Here is a 12,616-nt window from a genome sequence, read left to right as displayed (position 1 = left end):
CGATTCGGAATTTGTAGGTTATATTGCTTTCGATATCTATCGTTCGTAAAATTTCCAATTTGTATTTTAAAGTTAACGTGTCATGTTTGGGCATTTTCGCCAAAGTTTGTACATGTTTGAAATTTGGGTAATATTATTTTTTCACTCAAATTAACCATTTTTATATAGCTAGCAGATTCCTTGTTCTATTGCTGAATTGGTGATAGCAATTTTTCAGCAAAATATTGATTAATACAATATTTATATCATTTTTTTTATGACATTGGGCATAATAAGTTTCCGTTCCGTGACTACGAAACTAAGCTTATAAAACATGAATGAGACACTTTTTATCGCTTAAAAGAGCTTTATTAGATTAAAAAAACCATACACTTAAAAATAAAAGTACAAATAGTCAAAAAATATTATTGAATTTTAATTCTTGGGCACATTTCGTTCCGCTCCGTTACCCTATGTCTATAATGGCAGAGCATTTTTCCTTTAGTATTTGAAAAAACCAATCAATGTTCGTTCTGCTATTTTTTTAAAGACAGTAATCACTTTTACTAAATTTTATTGTAAAAATATATATGTTTCGTTATTTAATAATCAAATGAAAAATAGTTAACGTTCAACTTTTTGGGGACATTTTCGGAATGGAACGAAATGGTAACGGAGTGTAATTTGTAAAGCTAAAGTTACATGTTACCATAAAAACAAATTTTTGTTTTATGAAATTTATTTGAATTTTTTGATAGTCAGATATATATTCAACGTGCGTCACAATAGCAAAACAAATCAAACTTAATCACTAAAATAGACATATTTTATAATAAATTTCACAATACTAGTAAAATAAGGTAGGTAATAATTTTGACACACTATACATTACCATAACTTTTATTTGGCATTTATATTATTTATAACTCGGATAAAAAATATTTTAAAGCAAATTAACAATATATGAAAAAAAAAAATCAGCAAGGGATTCGGACACGAGCTTCTAGCGCGGCGCGGAGTATATAACTTTTACGAAAATAATTACAGTCGAACTCGGTTATTACGATCTTGGACATAGCGAGATCTCGGATGTAATAAGGAAACATTTGTTGACATTTGGTTTATGATTTTCGACATACATTTAATTTATTCACTGTTATAACGAGCAACTTATCGGATATACCGAGCTAAAATTTTAAAAAGTTTTAAAACATTTCGACCCTAAAAGCAATAAAATCCGATTGGACAAGATGACGCCGGGGTCGGATTACGTTTATGACACTAGTAAAGTGTCTAAGTACCTACCTTATTGGTGTTTCGCCGACAATAATAAAAAAGTATCCACGCATATGGTTGAAAAATCCAAGGTTTGTGAAGTTCGTAGGTACCTACCAGAGTTCATTACAATAAACAACTTCTTTTGTAGTTTATGAATGCCATGCTCGTTTCGGGGATTTTTACGATGGTTTCCAAATTTTTTATTTTCGACTTTTTGTGTAATGTGACATGCTCATTTAAAAATACTTATTCTCTGATATAACGAGTAACGCTTATAACAAGCAAATTCAGTCGGTCCCATCTTCCTCGTAATAACCAAGTTCGACTGTATGTTGTCTTGAAATTTACTTGTATTCATCAACATAAAATGTAGCTATACAGGTTGATTGTAATCAAGACGTACTTTTCTGACATTTCGCGAAAACCTACAGTTCCAGGTATTAAATCTAATAGGGTACACATTTCTGTTAAACGTGACAAAAAAATACTTTTTCATACATTTTTATAAATTTCTATGCCTAAAATGTATGGAGAAGTTTTAAAATTTTGGTGGCGTATAACAGAAAGAGTATGACAGAGCCAGTGCTTGTCTCGCAATTATTTCAGTCTGGTGTTTTTTCTTTTCCTTCTGTTGTTTTTGTATCTCTCCATACTTTTATCTGCGCTAGTTTTGCGTATTCAGACATATCACATACTTTTTAAATCTTTTTTAATCTTTATTATATAGTCAGGTTATTTTCTATATTTTTTAATGAAAATATTTTTGTTTTTCATACGAACTGACAAAATAAAACTTTTTATAATCTATGAAGAACTAAACACACAATGTAAACCCAACGTTATGCATTCCATTTCGTTACTTTTACATTCCACATATACGTTACCACCAATATAGTTTCGGAGTGGAAGTAACGGATTCTGTTTTAGAAGTGGTTGAAGCCAAAATTTAGCTTAGTTTTATAGTTAAACCTGCGATATGTTTTATTATATCTGTAGTATGAAAGATAAGCTCCATATGTATAGTATGTGAAATAGAAATAAGTGATTTCTTACCTTACAAATCGTGGTAACAGTAGTGGAACTTCTTAAATGACCAACCCAGAAAGCAACCTGTTCCGATAGCGATACCGAGACACACCAACAATTTAAATTGTAAATGGCGATCAGTGTTATACAAAAGTGTTGCTACATTAAAAAAATACATATTTATAGTGGACATTTTTCGCCTTCATGCTAAAATCATGGTAACGGAATGTGGAATTCCACTTTTTCAAATATCCTGGGACACACTTTAAACGTGATTTTTTTCAATATTGGTCAAAATTTACGGAAAAACTGTATATTTTCCAAAAATATATAATGTAAGCTGTTGAAGACACTACGAATTTAATTTTACACACTCAAAATTAATGACGAAATCAGACTTTGTTTATTTGAATTTAGGAGTGGGACATGGTAAAAACACACTACCTTTCGATCTAAATAATCAATTAAAAATATATACAGGTCAGACAGTTGTATTTAACTGATCGAATAAAGTAAATTAATAAATTTGCATGTTAAAAATACATAACTTTCCAATATTCTATAATATAATAACTATGAAAAAATCAATCAAAGTCATGGGACATGCCAAAAATGCAATGTACAAACTTTGGCGAAAATGCCCGTTTACGCTTTCGAGAAGACTTCATTTTGTTAACTTATTCAAAAAAAAGAATGTGGCAGAAGAAACAAATAGAAACACATGCGTCAGTTGCTAGAATACACATCGAACTAACTGAAAGAAAACAATAATGTTATTGACTTCGGTTAAATTTAATGGTAGACGCGGACAGCTCATAAGTAGGGCCCGGATTTATATGCTAGTGCATGTTTTGTTAGGGTGTATGCACAGCTATGAGAGTTGCACAGAAATCCATTTTGAAACACACAGAATCCAAAAATTAAATTTTATTGTGCATATAAATGCATATTTGAGACGTTAGAGCATATTTCGGAGATTAGTGCATATTTCATTAATAAATGCATATTTTGGGGCTTTTGTTGGAAGTTGAATTGGAAGTGTTAAGAACGTGTTTATTAAGGCACCACTTCGAGCCCAAGTTTATAAAGAAGATCAGCCTAATCTACCACTCCCCCCAGAACCTGTGCTGACTAGGTGGGAAACGTTGCTAAACGCAGCTCATTTTTATTCAAAGAATTTTGAAGCAATAAAAAACATAGTTAAAAAAATTAACAAAAAAGATTCAGTATCCATAGAAATATGCCAAAACATTGTAGATTGCCCGACGATAGAAAGGGACTTGGCTGTGATTGAGACTCACTTTTCTTTCTTCTTTCTTACCTGAAGCAATCACAAAACTGGAGACACGAGGAATTCATTTAACAGAGTGACTGGAAATGGTGGAAGATGTTAAAAGACGATTGTCTTCTATCCCAAGTGAGATGGGAGACATAAACGAAATATTGGCAAATATTTTATCGAAAAATCCTGATTTAGAGAATCTATACAAAATTGATGCTTATATTAATGGAAAAGGCCTGGATTTACCAGAAAACGTCAAGTCAACACATGCACCTTTATTTAAATTTTGCCCAATCACCTCTGTGGATGTTGAGAGGTCATTTTTTGCATATAAACAAATACTGACAGATATGAGGAAAAGTTTTACACCAGAACACATTGAAAAAAATATTATAACTTATTGTTGTGGACAAAAACAGCAATAAACAGTATATAAGAATTAAGAATTAGTTAAGTGTGTCGTTTCTGTTTTTTTTTTAAATTGTTTTTAGTTTATATTGTATTTCTTATTTAATTGTAGGTAGGTACTTGTAAAAAAACTATTTTGAAAATAAAATTGTATGTAACTTTATATTGATTATTTGTGTTTTTTTTTTGTTATTATTTTTATTATTTGTATATTATTTATAAAATTATTAATTTGTTATTCGATTTTATAAGTAATATTGGGTATAGAGGGTATCTAGATATTTTCCATAAAAAACTGACAATTTTTAAGTGCATATTTTTTAGTTTATATTGCATATTTTAATGATTTTAAGCGCATATGTGCATGCATATATTCATGGTTTTTGGTGCATACAAATCCGGGCCCTACTCATAAGAGTCCTAAGTCATAATATTGGCACGCGGCGGACTACTTGACATACGCATACCAGCGGATTATAGAACTTGATTTTGTGCTTTCAACCAGTAAAAATAACGGCGGATTATAGTAGTTGTCGGATAAGCGAACAGCGGATTACTGAGAGTGTACTGTATTATGTATTATTATTACACATGTTGAGTGATGTTTTAAGAATTACAAGGGGGTACTGTGTGCTTACATGATGTTCGAGCAGTTGCCAGTGACTATGATTGCATTTATAATTTTTGGCCGCATTTGAAGAATTTTTTCTGGTGACTGATTAGGGATGTTTAACAAAATTATGTAATGTTTTATTTTATGTAGTGTTTCACACTGTCTTTAATCTAAGCGGTGGATAGGGGGCCCGTCAAATACCCTAGCCCAGTGGTCGGAAAACTCATTCGTCAATAGAGCCAAATATCAACAGTACAACGATTGAAACTTCTTTTGAGAGCCAAATTTCTTAAACTGAAATTATATGCGTAGGTAGTAAGTAGGTACACTGCTAATTTACTTAATAAACTTTAGTTAAAGTTTAAGTCCTAATTAAAATTATAAGTAGGTACACTGAATAAAACTGAATATCATACGTAATAATGATCTTATTTATTAATAAAAATTAAATTGTAAGTCAGGTATCCATAAAATTGAATTATGACAATGACTGTCAAACTCAATGTGAATAATGGCCTTGCATCTCCTTATAAAGATTGGGTAAGTCAGGTTCATATGTTGTTGATTTAATTTTAAACACGATTCCAGGTTCTCATCAATAAATCGATTTCTCAATTTACTCTTGATTTCCTCTCTTGGAAATCTTTTTAATAACCACAAAACTTGCAATATTAACATTGTTGAAAGATTTTATTCAGTACCTAATTAAATACCGAACTTTATGTTTCTTGACTCTTCTCCTCAGCTGCTTTCTTCCTTGCATCATCGACAGAATATTTAGAGCAAAATTATGAGTTTTTAGTTGTAGTATCTCTCTAAATTTGAATGCGCTAATTTTTCCCGACACATAAATAAAGGTCGGTAAGCCATTTAAGTTTTGAATAAACGCGAAGTCTCGGTCTATTCAACATTACATTTACGGTTATCCTCTTCCATTTTCTTTGCTTCTTCTTTGTAGCCATGTCAAACATGGCAGAGAGCATCTGTGGCAGAGCCGCACTCAAGGGGCCAAAGAGCCGCAGTTTGCCGATCACTGCCCTAGACTGAGGGCCCGTTTCAATATGTGGGGGCCATGGTGTAGGTACACCGAGTGCAATAGACAAAAGACCGATAAACGAGATATTAGGTTGTGTTGTATATAATTTAAAAGCAATAATACTTTCTTTGTCCATTTTCAATTAATATGTTGAAACCTCAATATTAAAAAACCAAAAATCTGCGATAAACATTCGGCGAAAAGAACGACTACACCCACTACGGTGGTGGTGTAAATCAAAAGAACATTTTTTTCGGTGGAATTCGGCATAAATATTGTAGCTCTCTAGAACAGTGTTCCCCAAACTTTCGACATCTGTGTACCCCTTCTATAATTTTCGTAGCACTGAGTACTCCTCGTCAAAGAAAAATGCATATAAGTACTTTAATAACAATCAAAATATATTCCTTTTGTAGTACATAAACAAAATAATAATAAACGAAAAATAAAATTCATTCATATATAATGTATATATATAAGAAAGTCGGGTTAGTTACACCATTTATAACTCTAGAACGGCTGGACCGATTTTTACGATCTTTGATTTGTTGGATTTGCCCCGAATAGCAGAATAACTATTAAAACATCGGAAAAATTCACGGAAAAGAAAATTATGAATAAAATTAATTTTCTCATACATTTTGAACAATGAACCATTCGCGCATTCGAAAATAAAATAAAATCACAAAAAATTTAAATCCGTATACAACGCCATCTCTGATACATGACAGAAACAATAAACAAGAAACAAACAAACAAAAGAAAGAATAATAGTCGAAATGTTTAACTGTCAATGGTGTAGTGTGCCCAACATTTCGTGCTTCATGTCAACAGCTCAATTTGCTTGAAAACGATACTCATTGCGATATGACAATCGCTGAAGCAATTGTTTCTGCATCTCTAAGTCAGATACGCACTTTATTTACTATCATTATTTCGACATGCTTCCCATGGAATCCACCTGAACTGTAGAATAAATACAAGGATGACATGTCAGAAGACATTTTACATTGAATTCGTGTCAGTTCAGGGAATCCCGATCTTGAGGTGAATGAGGAGATACATAACCAGGCTTTGCTTTTGATCGAAGACATGTGTTACCTCACGTGCAGCAATTTGTTAGTTAGGAATGCCAACGCCACATCGTGGAATGTACGACGCTTTCAATCGAGAATTGGAACATGAATGTGAATATTATGACCGAGATGCATTGAATCAATCAGTTCGAACGAATGTACCACTGTTGAACCCCCAACAGAAAGAAGCGTACGATACATTAATGAAGGCAATTAATAAAGGAAATGGTGGCTTATTTTTCCTCAAGGCGCCCGGTGGAAGTATGAAGACATTCCTCATGTCATTGATTTTGGATACTGTGAATGCGAGATCTGAAAATGCTGTAGCAAATGCTTTTTCTGGGATAGCGGCCACATTGCTAGAAGGATGCCGAACGCCTCATTCAAAGTTGAAATTGCCCTTAAACCTGCAAACGACTGAAAAACCGACATGCAACATTGCGAAACACTCAGTAACGGCCGAAGTTTTGTTAGCAAGTAAAATCATCACCTGGGATGAATGCACAATGGCGCACAAACGCGCATTGAAAGCACTTAATCGAACTATGAAAGATCTGCATAACGACTCAAGAAGTTTTGGAGGCGCAATGATTCTACTATCTGGCGATTTCCGCCAAACACTACCAGTCATTCCAAGATCGGCCGCTGCCGATGAAATAAATGCTTGCCTCAAATCATCGACTCTGTGGCGCTATGTGAAGAAACTTCAGCTGACGACAAACATGCGAATTGCATTGCTAAACAATCCATCTGCCGAAGATTTATCCAATCAATTGCTGACTATCAGTAACGGCCGTGTTCCTGTCGATGAATCAAACGGATTGATTTCGTTTCCGCTGAATTTTTGCAATTTAGTCTCAACTATGGACGCACTCATCAACAAAGTGTTACCGAATATCATTGCTAACCACAAAAATCACAATTGGTTGAGTGAACGAGCATTCTTGCGGCAAAGAACAAAGATGTGGATCACTTGAACTTCACAATTCAAAATCAAATCGTTGGTCCACTGCATTCCTTCAAATCTATCGACTGTGTAACAAATAAAAACGAAGCAACCAACTAACTAACTGAATTTTTAAACTCATTGGATCTGCCTGGCTTGCCACCGCACAATTTACAACTGAGGGTTGGCTCGGTAGTCATCATGTTTTGAAATCTGAACCAACCAAAACTATGTAACGGAACGCGTTTGGTGGTGAGAAAACTCATGGTCAATTTGATTCACGCGACGATAATCAAAGGAATGATCAAAGGTGAGGAAGTTCTCATTCCGAGAATTTCGATGATCCCAACCGATATGCCATTCGAGTTTAAACGAATTCAATTTCCAATTTGTCTTGCATTCGGCAAGACGCTCAACAAATTACAAGGCCAATCCTTGAGTGTTTGTGGCCTGAATCTATAAAATGAATGTTTCTCTCACGGTCAATTGTACGTAAAATACTCATGTGTCGGCAAACTATCTGCTTTATTTGTTTTCGCACCTGACAACAAAACGAAAAATGTCGTACATCACAAGGTGCTTCAATGAAGGGAATCGACCTGAGTGCAACCCATCCAGCAAATAGTTTAACAGAAAGTAGTGCAACAATGCTAAGCGAATCATTTCGATTCGCTTCAACAAAGCCTTGCTGCCACGTGAATTACATTCTTTTTTTTTCTTTTGACCATGTCCAATCCTAATAGGATCATATGGGACTCCACGAAGTGGAGGTTTGTATTAACAGATTTTATTTTTACAAAAAATGGATGTCAGCGTTTAAAAATTAATAAACGTAAAAAATCTTAACACCACTGCAGTTATGTACCGAAATATGACTTTATTCTAAAACATTAGAGCGAGAGGTTTAAAAGAATACTATTTTATGTAACAAAAATACTTTATGCAGTCATCAAATGTTTAAAATAACTATAAAGGATAATAAGGCTTCAAAATTATATAAATAGATTATCTACAACGTTTAAGAAGTGTCCAGGATCATGGTTTGAAAATACAATAAAAACTCAATTTTGACCTTCGACGAGCATGTCCCCCCTTAAGTACACTCCTTATATTTATTTTGCAAGAATCTGTCTGAAGCTAATAATTCCAACAATTGCTCTTCTTCCGCATGCGTTAAACCTTCTAGCATGGATGTTGTATTAATGCTTGTTCCACCAGGCGTAGCCATAACCCGGTGCAGCGCGTACCCCCACAAAACTCTTCCCGTACCCCAGGGGGTATGCGTACCACACTTTGGGAAACACTGCTCTAGACCAAGCGGGTAGCACAGCCGATATTATTTAAGAAATGTTTAAGCATACTAGGTACACATGTCCAGCATGGTCGCTGTTCACTTCCAATCTGCCAGTCGCTGATGACACGCTCAACGGTTACCGCCACTATGCCTCCAATTTAATAAAAACTAGGAGAAACTGTACAAATATATCGCCGTGTATTGTGAAATTATGTAAAAATATTTATATGAAGAAGAAAAAGAGCCTATGGGACTAATTTCCATTCTCCTCCTTCGGCTCCCCCCCAATAATAAATCCTGGGTGCGCCACTGTTTTTTATTACCTCACTTACAATTATTACAGATTGCACTTTGAGTAACTCTGAATTCACCCCATTTATTAAGATAATATGCATAGTAGGGCTCATATTTCTTTAGTGCAGTGGGTACTGGTAGGCAGAAATAAGTAAAAGATACAATAAACAAATAGTCATGGTACATACAACTGATACAAGATTAAATTTAAAATAAGGTAATCTCAAAGTCAACAAGTGGTTTGTATACACGTAGTATAGGTATATAGGTACATAGGTACTTATATACCGTAGGTATTTTTATTAACGTAGGTAGATATCTACTTGCTGATTATTGCAATAATTGGTAATAAAACAAATTATCATTATCTGCATCACGAATATTAAAACAATAGTAAATAATACGATTTAGTAACACTTACCTGGTAGAAATATCCTTTAGGTAGATATCTACTTGCTGATTATTGCAATAATTGGTAATAAAACAAATTATCATTATCTGCATCACGAATATTAAAACAATAGTAAATAATACGATTTAGTAACACTTACCTGGTAGAAATATCCTTTTTTAAATTATCTAGTCATAACTTTCTAATATCACACAAAACTACAAAGTAATAAGTAAACAGGAAAACAATCACAGATGAAATCGACGAATTTTAAAACCATTGAAGAGAAATTAGAAATTATTTTCCATTCACTTTAACACATAATAAACCCTTTAATGAGTAAACTTGGAATACTTATATAAGAGACAGTTCAATTTCTTATGATTACCTGTCTGCGTAACCTTGGCCCGTTAATCTGATGCATGTGCATTCACATACAAAAGTCATTGACAGTCATAGACAATATAATATATAAACTGACACTAAACTTGACAGGTGGTTAATATTGCAATATAATATAAACTTATTTTCCCCAAAATTATTATTCGACCACCATAAATGACTTTTACCTTGTTACTGATCAGCTTTTAATTAAAAATCGGAACAATAATAGGTAATTAATACTATATCTTTTTTATATACTCGTGGGTACTTGTTTCAACCAATTAATATCCAATAAAAATTCTTATCTAATCTGAGAATTTGATTTTCACGGTTGTTTCTACCTACCTACCTATATCCAAAGAGATTAGACTGTCTTTGGTACGTACTTTCAATTATTTTAGCATAAATAATATTGGTCTATGGAGTTTGTAGTTTATGGCAATATTAGACGATGATTTATGCCATAGACTAATATACTTATTTATGCCTTTATGGTATCTTTCGGCTGTCGAGCAGTAGAAATATAATATTGTATTTTTAAATTACTATTTTACAGTTTAAATTTGTAATTTAACTATAGGTGGCCATGGCTACATTTTTCACCAGAAATATTTTTGCCACGGTGAGAGGTTAGTGGTACATTTTGTTTACTGTATACAATGTATAAGTGAGGTTATGTATACATAGTTAAATATACCATAAAATAAATCCCAATTCACTGGATTCATCCAAACTATAATTTGATGTGTGTATTTGTTTTTAAATCCACCGACATATAGTTAAAACTACATCGTGCTTTGGCGACCATGCACCATCTTATCTTCTTCACTAACCACTGATGAGATTCTATAATATTAATTATTCCATAATCAATAATCTCTTACTGTAATAAATTATTAATATAATAATATGTACTTACTAATAAGCCGATGATGTGCGAGTAGCTATATGTAAGATTTTATTGCTGAGGAAAACAAACCCGTAATTTTTTTATCATTTCTTCAAACCCCTTACTAAACTAATTAAAATGAACTCACTGCTTAATCATTAATAGTTTTTTTTCTCATCTAACATAATAGGTACCTATTTAAGTTAGTAACAAAATCATTGGTAATTTTATTGTCCATATTGTTTTTGTTATTGAGGTCTTCCCGAGACCAAAAATCAAACCAAAACCTAACCCAATCTACTGTAACCCAAAAATAAGTGGGTTGTTTGGTTTTGGTTTAGTTTTTTGCCTCAAAACACCTTAGCCACAATGATATGGAGTACTATAAAATTACCAAATAAATAATTTATTATGTTACTCATGTTGAATTCTTTACATTGACGAGACTGGTTCTGTTTTCATCTCAATAAAACCCATTATAAATATTATATTAATAATATATTAATACATAGGTACCTAATTCTAATTATTTTATTTATTACAAATTGTTGAATAAACATGTATGTGTGAAAATTTTGACATTTACTGTTTCAGCATCAATCACATAGTTAATTCAACTTTTTTCAGCTTCCTTAATTTATGGAAAACAGCTTCACAAGCCCACTCCATTATTACAACAATCAATAAGACTACAGCACGAATCACCTGGACAAACATGCAAGGAATCTTCCGAAAGCAATGCTCCGATAGAAAATATGAAGAATCCGTTCGAACGACCAAAAACCCTGTGTATTCTCTGTAAATATAAAATTACTCCCGATTACAAGAACTACAAGCTTCTTTCTCAATTTCAAAGTCCATACACGGGAAGAGTATACAGTAAAAACATCACAGGCCTCTGTTCCATGAAACAAAAGAAGTTGGAGTTGGAGATAATAAAAGCTCAAAATGCAGGATATATGGCTACTTATCTCAAGGAACCTTGTTTCCTAAAAGACCCTCGATTATTTGATCCCGAAAAGCCACTGAGGCAACATAAATATTGATTTGTTATTGAACATGTAGATGTAGTCTTCTAATAAATATATTCTAAAATTACTTCAGTATTTCATTACATATTCTAGCATTTATGTCACTTCATAATAATTCTCACATATTATCAAGTATGACTCTTTATAGTTTTAGAGTTCCATTCCTCTTCTATTGTTGCGAGTGGCGGCTCCTCTAATACCATGCAAGTGCAACGCACTGCCTGCATTTTAAAGACATCGCTCAACTTTTCATTGTTATTCATGTGTATCACTCACTTCGCAAAGTAGAACATGTAGCATTATTATTATGAACAAAATACAATTTTCAGTTTGCATAGGTTTACTATATGTATATGCATCGGGTTGCAGTTTGCAAGTGCAAAACAGCTGCTAGTTTAGTATAGTGAAGTTTATATCATAAAAAAAACAATTCTATAAAAGGTTGTTTGCAAACCTGTCTGAAGATATGGAGACTAATTTTATAATACCCCACACCTATACTATTGTGAATCGCGCTGGCTATCTCGTGAGAAATGAAATAAAAGTGTCAATTAATGTTGAAATTTGTTTAAGAATGTTAATTTCATTGTTAAACTTGTCTATTTGGTGGAAATTTAAAAAAAAAATGAGTGATTAAATCAATGCAAGGACCACCAATGCATTCACTGATTTAAAAAGACAAAGTGAAG

At 33.0% G+C, this 12,616-nt stretch overlaps 2 protein-coding genes across 5 annotated transcripts in view; one reads left to right on the top strand and one right to left on the bottom strand.

Moving 5' to 3' along the window:
- The window catches only part of LOC147067253 (ileal sodium/bile acid cotransporter-like), a 43,767-nt gene extending 33,696 nt beyond the window's left edge, over positions 1-10,071 (bottom strand). For 2 of the 4 annotated variants that reach the window (XR_015071456.1, XM_085953815.1), the window contains exon 1: positions 10,012-10,071. The gene's annotated coding sequence lies outside the window, so the exon portion shown is untranslated. Of the gene's footprint in view, positions 1-9,783 lie in introns of all 4 variants that reach the window. The other 2 variants (XR_015071455.1, XM_085953813.1) reach the window with 2 other exon arrangements.
- A 400-nt stretch (positions 10,072-10,471) lies between these two features.
- Positions 10,472-11,994, top strand: mRpS18C (mitochondrial ribosomal protein S18C). The gene is made up of 2 exons (XM_085953812.1): positions 10,472-10,636; positions 11,524-11,994. The coding sequence occupies exons 1-2, from the start codon at positions 10,594-10,596 to the stop codon at positions 11,940-11,942; spliced, it is 462 nt and encodes a 153-aa protein (XP_085809938.1). The 5' UTR covers positions 10,472-10,593; the 3' UTR covers positions 11,943-11,994.
- The last annotated feature ends 622 nt before the right edge of the window (positions 11,995-12,616 follow it).

Source organism: Rhyacophila brunnea, unplaced genomic scaffold, assembly GCF_057557595.1.
Source record: "Rhyacophila brunnea isolate RB1 unplaced genomic scaffold, BYU_Rbru_1.0 scaffold_4, whole genome shotgun sequence".
Taxonomy (NCBI): domain Eukaryota; kingdom Metazoa; phylum Arthropoda; class Insecta; order Trichoptera; family Rhyacophilidae; genus Rhyacophila; species Rhyacophila brunnea.
Note: the sequence above shows the minus strand (reverse complement) of the source record. Positions and strands in the feature narration are given on the sequence as shown.